This window comes from Rattus norvegicus, chromosome 9 (genome assembly GCF_021556685.1).
Source record: "Rattus norvegicus strain SHRSP/BbbUtx chromosome 9, alternate assembly SHRSP_T2T, whole genome shotgun sequence".
NCBI classification, from domain to species: domain Eukaryota; kingdom Metazoa; phylum Chordata; class Mammalia; order Rodentia; family Muridae; genus Rattus; species Rattus norvegicus.
The window spans coordinates 12,680,187-12,695,141 of NC_141542.1; the positions used below are offsets into that span (position 1 = coordinate 12,680,187).

The following is a 14,955-nucleotide window of genomic DNA, read 5'->3' on the forward strand; positions in this document are numbered from 1 at the left end:
CTGCTGATTTTTAGTAGATTTGTTGAGGGCTTTGTACAAATTGTGCTATGGAGATTGTATAGTATTTGCTGTTTAAGCATTGGGGGTATAAATTCCCATTCCCAGGACATACAGAATAATCCAGTAACCTTAGTGCTCTAGGGCAGAGAGAAGAGTACATGTGGGGAGACCCATGGATCCAGCTGCATATGTAGCAGAGGAATGCATCGACTGGTATCAAAAGGAAGAGAAGACCTTTGTCTTGTGAAGGCTCATTTCCTAGTGTAGAGGAATGCCAGTGTAGTGAAGCATAGTGGGTGGATGGGAAGGGGAGCATTAGGAGTGATGGCAAAGGGGTTGTACTGAGAAAGGGGATAACATTTGAAATTTAAACACATAAAATATCCAATAAAATAAATGAAATTTAGAAAAAGAAAATTCTTTTTTTAAAAGATTTTCCAAATTGTGGAGTGCAAGTTTTTAATATATTTCCTTATGATTCTCTGGATTTTCTCAGTTTCTGTTGTTATCTCTCTCTTTTCATTTCTAATCATGGTACTTTGGATATTTTCTCTCTGTCTTTTATTTAATTTGACTAAGAGTTTGTCAATCTTGCTGATTTTGTCAAAAAATCAACCTTTTGTTACATTGATTCTTTGTATTTGTTCCAAATTTATTTACTTCAGCCCTGACTTTGATTATTTCTTGCCATCTCCTTCTTTTGGTTGTGATTTCTTTCTTTTATGCTATAGCTTTCAGGTATGCTCACAGTTTCTAATATAGCAGCTCTTAACAACCCTGTGAAGCACTTAGTTCCTCTGAGAACTGTCTTTATTGTGTCCTTTAAGTGTGAACATGTAGAGTAACCATTTTCATTCAATTCTAGAAAGTGTTTAATTTCTTTCTTAATTTCTAGCTTGACTTGCTTTCATTCAGTAGTGACCTGTTCTTTTACCATGAGTTTGTAAAGATTTCTGTCTTTTAGTTTTTTGTTTCATTTTTCTATTGTTGGTATCCAGCTTCTCTTGTGATAGACAGAATGTAGAGAGTTATTTCAACTTTCTTGTATGTGAAGACTTTGCGTCTAAGTATGTGATCAATTTTGGAGAAAGTTCTATGATGTGCAAAGAAGAAAGTATATTACTTTGTATTTGGGTGAAATGTTCTGTAAATATTTGTCAGATCCATTTAGTTTTCGATGTCAGTTAGCTCTGGTATTTCTCTATTTAGTTTTGTCTGTATGACATGTCAACTGAGTAGGGTATTGAAGTCTCCTACTATCTGTGTTTAAGGGTCAATATATGAGTAAAGCTGTAAAAATGCTTCTATTATGAACTTAGGTGTACTTGAATTCACGAATGGATGCTAAGAATTGAGCACTTAAACTGAAAATTAAATCAAATAATTAGGAACTAATTAGTTGGCACAGGTAATTTCAAGACAAGAGAGCATTTAGGCTATGCTGTGGCTTCTTCTGAACTCTCTTGTCTACATCTGTGGTGAAAAAGAGCAACTGTTGGATAGACAGATTGGAAAAAAATCTGCAGATTACTGACTAGGAAAAGACAAAGTGAAAATTTCAGCTAAGGTGTATGCTGAAAAAGAGGCTGAGATTGTTACCTGTAATCCCCTGCTCTGCTGTGGGATGATATGAACATACACTGAGGAAAAACTCCACCTATAGCAGACTTCAACTTCTGAACATGCACATTTGTTTAAAAGGTGTCAGTCTGAACTGAGACTGCCACAGAAGGGGATGGATCCCTGATCCTCAACAGTACCCCCAAAATCCAAGAGTAAAGCTGTAACCATGAAGTACAAAAAGCATTGGAGACCTCAAGGTTTTAGTGATACCAGATGTAAGAGAGGTCTGCCGAGGAAGGTTGCATGAGCTTATTAATTGGCTCATTCTTAAACTGGACTGAATCATTTTTACTATCCATTTTCCTGCACCCAGTCTGTTATCAGTATTTATCATGAGCAGAAATAAATAAATGATTGATAGCAAACAAATGGAGTAACTGAAACTCTTTTATTGAATTTTGTGTATATAGAGATGTGCTAGTAAAATAATCATAAGTCAATGCTAGTAAAACTAAAATGTTTATAAACGTTCTAACAGTTACTTAACTACTCTTCTGATGTAATGTTTCATTTACTTGATTAATTCTTTTCTCTAAAAGTAATAGTTAAAAATTGCCAATGGGTAAATTATGAATACAATCGTGTACAAAGCCAACATAGTATGTTTTACCATTTATCTCTTTCAAGTTCTGCTATTTTAATTTCTGAATACAAAGGAAACTCCCAGAAAAATAAAGCCAAAAGAGGCTTAAGTTCGACACTATTATGTTTCCAAAGTTTACCTTAAATCTACAGTTAACCAGTAGATGGTTGGAGACCAGAGTCATTCCTTTTATAGGCTAGAGTGACTCTGGGCTCTTATGAACTTAACCCTGAAAGGAGGCAGATGTAGGGACTTCAGTTTAGTTTGGATTGTAAGAGGGGACTCTCTACCTAGAGAAACTTTGAATAATTTCAAGACTTAGAAGCAAACAATAAAAATTTACAATACAATTAGGATATAATTTTTTAATATAATAGACATTGTTAATTAACTATACACATATGGTTAGATTTCGGCAGTAACCAAGCGATTGTCTATAAGTTCAACAAAATTTCAGACTTTTCTAGTATTTTATAACCACATCATTGGGAATGTATTAGTGAGCTTTCTTTCATTATAACAATATCTGGGGAAAGCAACTTATAAAGACAGAAGCTTTATTTTAGCTCTTGGGTTTGGAATTTACATTCTGTGGAGAGATGGACAGAATATCATGGTGAGGGTAAATGGCAAAGCAAAACTAACCACCTCATTTTATTGAATTTTTCATGGCCAAGAAACTAGGGAAAGGAAGACCCAGGGCCAGGAGCACTCATTTTCTTCTAGGCCATGTTCCAGTTTCTTAGCTTCCATCCACTAACTTCTACTACACCTTCTCATAGCTCTTGCTGGTAGTAACACATGCTGTGCCCACGTCCTCAACATTTAGGAGAAAGTGTACATTTGAGTGATAGAAAGCAAATGTCATTCTAGCTCATGCTAGGTACCCTGAACTCACATATATATCCTGCTCATACCACAGGCTGCTCCTGCTGATCTCAGCTTAGCAGTGCTGACATCTGCAACTAAAGTGAAAGGGTAAGTGCTGAGAATTTGTGACCCGAAACGTGTTTGCCTTTCCGTCTTCCGAGCCATCGTGCAACATGCTGTGTTCTCCATATTGCCTGGTTACTGGGAGTAAAAGGATGCCCAAGACATGGAGCGAGTGGGAGGTGGAAGGAAGTATGCTGGCAAGCAAATGCAGATGGACTCTGCTAAAGTGGGCAAAAGTACAAGCTGTTCCTCAGAAGAGATGACAGGAGATCAAAACTCAACTGGCTGCAAGTTGAACACCAAGCATCCATTCTGCTTTTTTCAAGACACAATTTGTGCTTTCCAAAGGTCACCCTCATGCCTTTCTTCTGTTTCTTTTATGCTCCAGAACTAGGATTCTGTTTATTAAGATTTGGATTTCTGACATCTCCTTGAAGTCCTTCCCTCAATTTCCTCCTACCAGGTAGAAAATGTTCCAGTGAGCATGTTGCAACAAGTTGTCTACAAACTGAGTCTTCCCACTGTAACCATGAAAAATACCGATTGAGCAGAAAGACATTAGGAATTTCTGTACATTCATTTAGATGATTTCTAATATTTGTGTTTTTGTGCATAAGATAGTTATTTAGAGTTAGAATATAGGCTATACCTCCTAGAAAGATGTCATCATAAAATTTATACTATTCAAGTTTGTTTATTTATTAGCTTATTAAGCCATCTTACTGATTTGTACTGAATAGTGGAGAAAGTATACACTGGACATAATATGATTTTGTGAATTGTAATGTGATGTCAGTAATAACAGAGTCGGTGTCACAGTCCTTGGCATTTACAGTTTGCTTTCTGATCTTCCTTTGGCTGGATTGAGGCTTGCAGACGGACTCCTGTCCTTGATGTCTATCTTCTCATCTTGATCAGAGTTCCGTGCAGAAGTTTAGAGAGGTTCCATCCAACTTTTGCTCATAGATTTCATCAAACCTCTCATTCTGGGCCACAGTAAAGTGGTTTTTCCAATCACCCACAATTCCTAAAGGACAAAGGCCAGACAAAAGCATCAGTGTGTGGTTGACAGACTGTATCCCTGACTGGAGTGTGCAGTACCCACATTGGTGCTGTCCTGAGAGGAGCTCAATTCCTCACCACTTTACCTCTCCTTAATGAGAAGGGGGTTTAGTTGTCTTTGTGCAGGGGCTCTGGCATCTAAATAAAATCAATCAATTCAATGTGACCCAGAATCTTGGCTCTACTGTGCTACACACACATATTAGGTAGTAACAATTATAAAAATGAAGGAATGGTAGACATATAGCCATACAAGGAGATCTTAAGATGTTATACTGGCCAGAGATCTGGGGCATAAGAAAATACATATTGTGACACTCCAAGTATATGCCACCTAAGAACAAACAAAACCAACTTACAGTGAGAAATGGGAATATTTTCTTCTGAAGGAAAGATTGCCTGCAAAGGATATGGCAGGATATCAACCAAGCTGATGGAATTCTTTTTACTTTGATCACTTAGTTTTATTTGTTTGTAAGAATGTATTGAACTGCATCGTTTATTTCTATGAATTGTTTTTAGTAGATTATGTTATTGGAACGAGATTCTATTTTTATTATTTTAAATAATTTTAGAGAGATAATCACTGTAACACTTGTGATTCTTAAAGAAAATTATCCAACTTGATGAACAAGAAATGTTCATTGTAGCATTAATCATAAAAATATGGACACAATATCTAGAATAAGAGAAATACTTGGAAGAATAACAGGATATCCATGAGTCCTGTATAGACAGTCATGCGTAGAGGTCAGTATTTCTTTTCCTGGAGGGATAGCTCATATTCTGGTAAGCGAAAGTATGTAAGGTAATCACGGTTTGTGTTAGTGAACAGGTTTCTGTCATGGTATTCTTAGTTGTGTTTTTATGGCCAAAGCAAGCAAGCAAAGAAGCAAACACAAGTGAGTGCAGAGAAGAGTGGACATGGATAGACTGGGAAAAAGGGTGCTTCTCAAACCTTACCAAAGTCTAAGAGAGAAAAGAGGGAATACTGCAAGGGCAATGGATTAACTCATGTGCTGAAAGTAAAAGAAAAAAAGTTCTGCAGCTGTTTATAAAACCTAGTCCTGGTTGCATAGCAGTGGAAAAAAGTGCAGATGTTAATGAGACAGTGGGATGGGTTTCATTCTGTACCTACCTTTTTGGAAAGTGGGTTTACTGAGGATCTGTGTGAAATCATCGAACTGTTGAGTTTTAGAAAGTTACTGAGTATACTAACTTTAAAAAATAACATTCCCCACTTAAAAGTGAATCACCAGGGATAATCAGATTTTTTTCTTTCAAAATCTAGGAAGCATTAAGGGCCTGGGTCTCAGTAATACATGCTGAAAGTCCTGAAAGTGTCATGAGTCATGATTTGGAGACAGAATCAAACTAGATGTCAGCTCTGATGAGTCTAACCGCAGGCAGGGATCCCAAGGAGGTGTGCACCAAGGGGAGTCTGTCTTAGTTATCTGTAAGACTTGCTTTGTAGAGCTTCTTGTACACTAGGAACAAATCTCTAGCTTTCTTAGAATCACAATATGTGGATTGGAGAGGGACTGCCTCAGAATTAGAGATAAATAAGCCCCACAGACCTTTTCTCATGAAAGGGGAAATGGACTGGTCCATGATAGTCTTGGGGATTGTAGAAAAATTTGTCAAAGGATTGTCTTTCATTTTCTCAAACGATGTCTCCAGGACTATTTTATCCACGACCTCTTCATCCAAATTCTTGCCCATGAACTGCATTACCTTCTGGATTTCACGCTTTGGGTCCTGTGAGTGAGGGTAGCATTAGTTGGACTGGAAAAGAGTTTTCACACTATCACATTTTTCCAGACATCTCTGTCAGAACCACATTCCTAAAGCAGCTTCCCTGTTCCTGATGCTGAAGAAGTAATTTACTTACCCTCTTCATGTCTTCATAGAAGAGGAAGAGAATCTGGTATCTGTCTCGAATTTCCCACCATCCTTTCACATGGTCAAACCAAGATCCCCAACTTACTGTGAAAAACAAGAATTGTTTTCATGGACACAAACCTTCCAAGTCAGGAAAGTTTGACTTTCCTTTTTTCTTTTTCTTTCTCTCTCTCTTTCTCTCTCTCTTTCTCTCTCTCTTTCTTTCTTTCTTTCTTTCTTTCTTTCTTTCTTTCTTTCTTTCTTTCTCTCTCTCTCTCTCTCTGTCTCACTCTCTGTCTCTGTCTCTGTCTCTCTGTCTCTCTCTCTCTCTTTCTTTCTTTCTTTTTTTCTTTTTTCTGGCTTCAGGTACATCAGAGAAGGAAAAATTCTGTATTAGATATTTCCCAGCATCACTGAGCTGCTCGATTCTGAGGTCACGTAGTTTCTGTCAGTATTGGGGGCTTTTCTTTAATATGAGAATTAAAGTGGCTTCATAGTGATTATGCACAATCACTTGCACCCTGATATTATGACAGGGTCACACAGGCTGAGGAAAGTCTATAGGTCGGGAATCCCCAAATAGAGGCCAGGATAGGAGGCACAGGAAACTCTGGGGGATCAACTGTCAGGGGTTGTTCTCTCAGCTCAGCCTAATCGGGGTAAAACCACAGAGGGACAATGCATTTTTATTTACCTTTTCCATTGATGAAGGTTTCAAAATACTCATTCCAGGTGCCTGGATTGGGGAGCACCTGGCACATTCTGTAGAAGTGGTAGTAGGAAACCATGCAGTCTTTGGCGTTTCGAGCCACATAAAGGTACTTTGGAGAAGAAGAGAGGTGAGTTAAAGGAACACAAATATTGGAACTCCCTAGTTGTCCCTCTGGGTGAGTCCTTTTGGGGAATGCTCAGCTCTCCTGCCCTGGCACTGAGACTCAGCCTAGAGCAATGTCACCAATTATGGTACTCCCAGCCCAGCCCTAACTCATTAAAATTTATCTCAATTCTTGATTTCCCTTTTGTTATCAGGGGCAAACTCTTCCTCTACATACTCTGAATCAACTACAGAGCCACTGAGCCTTCCAGAAACCTCAGCCTGATTTCTGAGAAAGCAATTGCTCCACCTGCTGTTTTGACGTGGAGCAGCACCGTGGATCCTACTTGATATGAGCACACACTTTCTTCCATGATGATCACTTTAAAATCTGTGTGTTTCTACACAGAATAAGCAAACACTAGGTGCATTTCAATAAGGACCCTGTTGGGAGACTTTGTTATCTTGCCCATGTATTCTCCAAGTCAAAATGCTGCTGTGCACCAATGGAAAGAATTTTCTAAAGTGTCAGATTATTTATTTATTTTTTAATTTAATTCTTGCACTTTGTACTCAGGCTGTCTTTCACCTCAGTATTGACTGACATTTTAGGAGTTTCATCTTTCCTTTTCAGGGATGTGCTTTCCAGCCACATGGCATAACTCTCACCTTTCCTCAGCCCTCATTCATCCCTTTCCAAGTCCATACATTTCTCTATTCTGATGCACACAGTCTGAGGGTTAGGCTCGTTCTGGTTTTTAATTTTCTGTGTTGTATATATAAATCGTTAAATATGTATATATAATATATAATGTATATAATATATGATGATATATACATATATGTGTAAGCAATTATAAAACACCATTGCTTTATTTGATGATTCAACCTAAAGTCACATCTTCTTTCTTTATGTCATATTTGATACAATGATCTATTTGGTACAGCATTAACATTTTCGTTTTTTGTCACTTTTTTTGTTTGTTTATTTATTTATTTACTTTTTTAACTTGAGTATTTCTTATTTCCATTTGGAGTGTTATTCCATTTCCCGGTTTACGGGCCAACATCCCCCTAATCCCTCCCCCTCCCCTTCTTTATTGGTGTTCCCCTCCGCATCCTCCCACCATTGCCGCCCTCCCTCCAGTAATCACGTTCACTGGGGGTTCAGTCTTAGCAGGATCCAGGGCTTCCCCTTACACTGATGATCTTACTAGGGTATTCAATGCTATCTATTTGGTCAGAGTACAGGGTCAGTCCATGTATAGTCTTTAGGTAGTGGCTTAGTCCCTGGATGCTCTGGTTGCTTGGCATTGTTGTTCATATGGTGTCTCGAGACCCTTCAAGCTTTCCAGTTCTTTCTCTGATTTCTTCAATGAAGGTCCTATTCTCAGTTCAGTGGTTTGCTGCTGGCATTCGCCTCTGTATTTGCTGTATTCTGGCTGTGTCTCTCAGAGGAGATCTACATCCAGCTCCTGTCTGCCTGCACTTCTTTGCTTCATCCATCTTGTCTAATTGGGTGGCTGTATATGTATGGGCCACATGTGTGGCAGGCTCTGAATGGGTGTTCCTCTGGTTCTGTTTTAATCTTTGCTTCTCTATTCCCTGCCAAGGATATTCTTGTTCCCCTTTCAAAGAAGGAGTGAAGATTTCACATTTTGATCACCCGTATTGAGTTTCAAGTGTTCTAGGCATCTAGGGTAATTCAAGCATTTGGGCTAATAGCCACTTATCAATGAGTGCATACCATGTGTGTTTTTCTGTGATTGGGTTATCTCACTCAGGATGATATTTTCCAGTTCCAACCATTTGCCTACGAATTTCATAAAGTCATTGTGTTTGATAGCTGAGTAATATTCCATTGTGTAGGTGTACCACACTTTCTGTATCCATTCCTCTGTTGAAGGGCATCTGGGTTCTTTCCAGCTTCTGGCTATTATAAATAAGGCTATAAAATAGTGGAGCACGTGTCTTTTTTATCTGTTGCGGCATCTTTTGGGTATATGCCCAAGAGAGGTATAGCTGGATCCTCAGGCAGTTCAATGTCCAATTTTCCGAGGAACCTCCATACTGATTTCCAGAATGGTTGTACCAGTCTGCAATCCCACCAACAATGGAGGAGTGTTCCTCTTTCTCCCCATCCTTGCCAGCATTTGCTGTCACCTGAGGTTTTGATCTTAGCCATTCTCACTGGTGTGAGGTGAAATCTCAGGGTTGTTTTGATTTGCATTTCCCTTATGACTAAAGATGTTGAACATTTCTTTAGGTGTTTCTCAGCCATTCAGCGTTCCTCAGCTGTGAATTCTTTGTTTAGCTCTGAACCCCATTTTTTAATAGGGTTATTTGTCTCCCTGCGGTCTAACTTCTTGAGTTCTTTGTATATTTTGGATATAAGGCCTCTATCTGTTGTAGGATTGGTAAAGATCTTTTCCCAATCTGTTGGTTGCCGTTTTGTCCTAACCACAGTGTCCTTTGCCTTACAGAAGCTTTGCAGTTTTATGAGATCCCAGTTGTCGATTCTTGATCTTAGAGCGTAAGCCACTGGTGTTTTGTTCAGGAAATTTTTTCCAGTGCCCATGTGTTCCAGATGCTTCCCTAGTTTTTCTTCTATTAGTTTGAGTGTATCTAGTTTGATGTGGAGGTCCTTGATCCACTTGGACTTAAGCTTTGTACAGGGTGATAAGCATTGATTGATCTGCATTCTTCTCCATGTTGACCTCCAGTTGAACCAGCACCATTTGCTGAAAATGCTATCTTTTTTCCATTGGCTGCTTTTGGCTCCTTTATCAAAAATCAAGTGCCCATAGGTGTGTGGGTTCATTTCTGGGTCTTCAATTCTGTTCCATTGGTCTATCTGTTTGTCTCTGTACCAATACCATGCAGTTTTTATCACTATTGCTCTGTAATACTGCTTGAGTTCAGGGATAGTGATTCCCCCTGAAGTCCTTTTATTGTTGAGGATAGTTTTAGCTATCCTGGGTTTTTTCTTATTCCAGATGAATTTGCAAATTGTTCTGTCTAACTCTTTGAAGAATTGGATTGGTATTTTGATGGGGATTGCATTGAATCTGTAGATCGCTTTTGGTAAAATGGCCATTTTTACTATATTAGTCCTGCCAATCCATGAGCATGGGAGACCTTTCCATCTTCTGAGGTCTTCTTCAATTTCTTTCTTCAGGTTCTTGAAGTTCTTATTGTACAGATCTTTTACTTGCTTGTTTAAAGTCACACTGAGGTACTTTATATTATTTGGGTCTATTATGAAGGGTGTCGTTTCCCTAATTTCTTTCTCGGCTTGTTTCTCTTTTGTGTAGAGGAAGGCTACTGATTTATTTCAGTTAATTTTATACCCAGCCACTATGCTGAAGTTGTCTATCAGCTTCAGTAGTTCTCTGGTGGAACTTTTGGGATCACTTAAATATACTATCATATCATCTGCAAATAGTGATATTTTGACTTCTTCTTTTCCGATCTCTATCCCCTTGACCTCCTTTTGTTTTCTAATAGCTCTGGCTAGAACTTCAAGAACTATATTGAATAAGTAGGGAGAGAGTGGGCAACCTTGTCTAGTCCCTGATTTTAGTGGGACTGCTTCAAGTTTCTCTCCATTTAGTTTAATGTTAGCAACTGGTTTGCTGTATATGGCTTTTACTATGTTTAGGTATGGGCCTTGAATTCCTATTCTTTCCAGGACCTTTATCATGAAAGGGTGTGGAATTTTGTCAAATGCTTTCTCAGCATCTAATGAAATGATCATGTGCTTTTGTTCTTTCAGTTTGTTTATATAATGGATCACGTTGAAAAAATCATGGTGGTTGAAAGTTCCACCAGAGAACTACTGAAGCTGATAGACAACTTCAGCATAGTGGCTGGGTATAAAATTAACTGAAATAAATCAGTTTTCTGTATATTAAACCATCCCTGCATGCCTGGGATGAAGCCGACTTGATCATGATGGGTGATTGTTTTGATGTGCTCTTGGATTCGGTTTGCCAGAATTTTATTGAGTATTTTTACGTCGATATTCATAAGGGAAATTGGTCTGAAGTTCTCTTTCTTTGTTGGGTCTTTGTGTGGTTTAGGTATAAGAGTAATTGTGGCTTCATAGAAGGAATTTGGTAGTGCTCCATCTGTTTCAATTTTGTGGAATAGTTTGGATAATATTGGTACGAGGTCTTCTATGAAGGTATGATAGAATTCTGCACTAAACTCGTCTGGATCTGGGCTCTTTTTGGTTGGGAGACCTTTAATGACTGCTTCTATTTCCTTAGGAGTTATGGGGTTGTTTAACTGGTTTATCTGTTCCTGATTTAACTTCGGTACCTGGTATCTGTCTAGGAAATTGTCCATATCCTGCAGATTTTCAAGTTTTGTTGAATATAAGCTTTTATAGTAAGATCTGATGATTTTTTGAATTTCCTCTGAATCTGTAGTTATGTCTCCCTTTTCATTTCTGATTTTGTTAATTTGGACACACTCTCTGTGTCCTCTCGTTAGTCTGGCTAAGGGTTTATCTATCTTGTTGATTTTCTCAAAGAACCAACTTTCGGTACTGTTGATCCTTTCTATGGTCCTTTTTGTTTCTACTTGGTTGATTTCAGCTCTGAGTTTGATTATTTCCTGCTTTCTACTTCTCCTGGGTGTATTTGCTTCTTTGTGTTCTAGAGCTTTTAGGTGTGATGTCAAGCTGGTGACATATGCTCTTTCCTGTTTCTTTCTGCAGGCACTCAGAGGTATGAGTTTTCCTCTTAGCACAGCTTTCATTGTGTCCCATAAGTTTGGGTATGTTGTACCTTCATTTGCATTAAATTCTAAGAAGTCTTTAATATCTTTCTTTATTTCTTCCTTGACCAGGTTATCGTTGAGTAGAGCATTGTTCAATTTCCACGTATATGTGGGCATTCTTCCCTTTTTGTTATTGAATACCAGCTTTAGGCCGTGATGGTCTGATAGCTCGCATGGGATGATTTCTATCTTTCTGTACCTGTTGAGGCCCGTTTTTTGACCAATTATATGGTCAATTTTGGAGAAAGTACCATGAGGAGCTGAGAAGAAGGTATATACTTTTCCTTTAGGATAGAATGTTCTATAAATATCTGTTAAGTCCATTTGGTTTGTGACTTATCTTAGTCTGTCTTTGTCTCTGTTTAATTTCTGTTTGCATGATCTGTCCATTGATGGGAGTGGGGTGTTGAAATCTCCTACTATTATTGTGTGAGGTGCAATGTGTGTTTTGAGCTTTAGTAAGGTTTCTTTTACGTATGTAGGTGCCCTTGTATTTGGGGCATAGATATTTAGGATTGGAGTTCATCTTAGTGGATTTTTCCTTTGATGAACATGAAGTGTCCTTCCTTATCTTTTTTGATGACTTTTAGTTGAAAATTGATTTTATTTGATATTAGAATGGCTACTCCAGCGTGCTTCTTCTGACCATTTGCTCGGCAAGTTGTTTTCCAGCCTTTCACTCTGAGGTAGTGTCTGTCTTTGTCTCTGAGGTGTGTTTCTTGTAGGCAGTAGAATGCAGGGACCTTGTTGCGTATCCAGTTTGTTAATCTATGTCTTTTTATTGGGGAGATGGGTCCATTGATGTTGAGAGATATTAAGGAATAGTGATTATTGCTTCCTGTTATATTCATATTTGGATATGAGGTTATGTTTGTGTGCTTTTTCTTCTCTTTGTTTTGTTGCCAAGGTGATTAGTTTCTTGCTTCTTCTAGGGTGTAGATTGCCTCCTTATGTTGGGTTTTACCATTAATTATCATTTTTAGTGCTGGATTTGTAGAAAGATATTGTTTAAATTTGGTTTTGTCATGGAATATCTTGGTTTCTCCATCTATGTTTTGCTGGATACAGTAACCTGGGCTGCCATTTGTGTTCTCTTAGGGTCTGTATGACATCTGTCCAGGATCTTCAGGCTTTCATAGTTTCTGGAGAAAAGTCTGGTGTGATTCTGATAGGTCTGCCTTTATATGTTACTTGACCTTTTTCCCTTACTGCTTTTAATATTCTTTCTTTATTTTGTGCGTTTGGTGTTTTGACTATTATGTGACGGGAGGAGTTTCTTTTCTGGTCCAATCTATTTGGAGTTCTGTGGGCTTCTTGTATGCTTATGGGTATCTCCTTCTTTAGGTTAGGGAAGTTTTCTTCTATGATTTTGTTGAAGATATTTACTGGTCCTTTAAGTTGGGAGTCTTCACTCTCTTCTACAACTATTATCCTTAGGTTTGATCTTCTCATTGAGTCCTGGATTTCCTGTATGTTTTGGACCAGTAGCTTTTTCTGCTTTACATTATCTTTGACAGTTGAGTCAATGATTTCTATAGAATCTTCTGCTCCTGAGATTCTCTCTTCCATCTCTTGTATTCTGTTGGTGAAGCTTGTATCTACAGCTCCTTGTCTCTTCTTTTGGTTTCCTATATCCGGGGTTGTTTACATGTGTTCTTTCTTGATTGCTTCTATTTCCATTTTTAATTCCTTCAACTGTTTGATTGTGTTTTCCTGGAATTCTTTCAGGGATTTTTGTGATTCCTCTCTGTAGGCTTCTACTTGTTTATTTATGTTTTCCTGTGTTTCTCTAAGGGAGTTCTTCACATCTTTCTTGAAGTCCTCCAGCGTCATGATCAAATATGATTTTGAAACTAGATCTTGCTTTTCTGGCGTGTTTGGATATTCAGTGTTTGCTTTGGTGGAAGAATTGGGCTCCGATGATGCCATGTAGTCTTGGTTTCTGTTCCTTGGGTTCGTGCGCTTGCCTCTCACCATCAGATTATCTCTGGTGTTACTTTGTTCTGCTATTTCTGACAGTGGCTAGACTGTCCTATAATCCTGTGTTTCAGGGGTGTTGTAGACCTGTTTTCCTGTTTTCTTTCAGTCAGTTATGGGAACAGAGTGTTCTGCTTTCGGGCGTGTAGTTTTTCCTATCTACAGGTCTTTAGCTCTTCCTGTGGGCCTGTGTCCTGAGTTCACTAGGCAGGTCGCTTGGAGTAGGAAGGTTTGTCTTACCTGTGGTGCTGAGGCTCAAGTTTGCTTGTGGGGTGCTGCCTACGAGCTCTTTGTGGGGGTAGCAACTAGGAAGCTCTGTGCTGCCCTTTCCAGGAGCTTCCGTGCACCAGGGTTCCAGATGGCGTTTGGTGTTTTCCTCTGGAATCAGTAATGTGTGCAGAGTGCAGTCTCTTCTGGTTTCCCAGGCTTGTCTGCCTCTCTGAAAGTTTAGCTCTCCCTCCCACAGGATTTGGGTGTAGAGAACTGTTTATCTGGTCGGTCCCTTCAGGTTCTGCGGGTGTCTCAGACGCACTTGACCCGCTGCTGCTGTGCCCTTATCCAAGGGAACCCAGAGGTCATATACAGTTTCCTCTTGGGCCAGGGATGTGGGCAGGGTTGGGCAATGTTGGTGGTCTCTTCTGCTCTGAAGTCTCAGGAGTGCCTACCTGTCCAGGCGGTGAAGTCTCTCTCCCACGGGGTTTGGGAGCATCCGCATTAACATTTTCTTATTTTTGCATATAACAGGTTTGTCAGAAGTTTTTAGGAGCCAACTTGAACTGTTCTTTAGCAGACACCCTCATGAAGGTCTCTTTCCTTATGTATGTTGTATGTATGTATGTATGTATGTATGTATGTATGTATGTTGTAATGTATGATCATGATCACAGTAGTAATCTGGGGATCTGAGCTGAGATGACTCTTCAGATAAGATCATGTGTATTTCTGTTAGATATACTGGTGTTTCTTGTACTGGGGTCATCTTATGCTGATTTGTAAGAGCTTATAGTCCAGGGTAAGAATAGGGAATTAATCTTTAAAACCTTTGACAGATGACACAAGACTACCCAGAAGTTGCCTACAGTCTTTTTTACCACCTACTATATTGGTAAATTTCCTTCTGTTGTTTGAATTCACCGAGAAGCTGGCTTCAGAAGTTGGGTTACTCCATACGCACTTCAACACCAAATATATTTTTCTAAGTGTACTCCAAGATCCCTTATCTGGGGAGAGACTACTCCATGAACTCTGTGACAAGGAGGGAAGAGAAGAGCAAAATAGCCCAAGTAAAAAACTAGTT

General features: G+C 38.9%; 1 protein-coding gene across 13 annotated transcripts in view; it reads right to left on the reverse strand.

Moving 5' to 3' along the window:
* Nucleotides 1–1,992: 1,992 nt before the first annotated feature.
* LOC148003317 (sulfotransferase 1C2A-like) overlaps nt 1,993–14,955 on the reverse strand; it is a 31,182-nt gene continuing 18,219 nt past the window's right edge. For 11 of the 13 annotated variants that reach the window (XM_087568008.1, XM_087568009.1, XM_087568013.1 and 8 more), the window contains 4 exons: nt 6,777–6,903; nt 6,093–6,187; nt 5,779–5,959; nt 1,993–4,166 (listed from right to left, as the gene is read on the reverse strand). In XM_087568008.1, coding sequence (XP_087424134.1) covers nt 4,054–4,166; nt 5,779–5,959; nt 6,093–6,187; nt 6,777–6,903 — 516 coding nt within the window. In that variant the 3' untranslated portion in view covers nt 1,993–4,053. Of the gene's footprint in view, nt 4,167–5,778; nt 5,960–6,092; nt 6,188–6,776; nt 6,904–14,756; nt 14,904–14,955 lie in introns of all 13 variants that reach the window. The other 2 variants (XM_087568021.1, XM_087568020.1) reach the window with 2 other exon arrangements.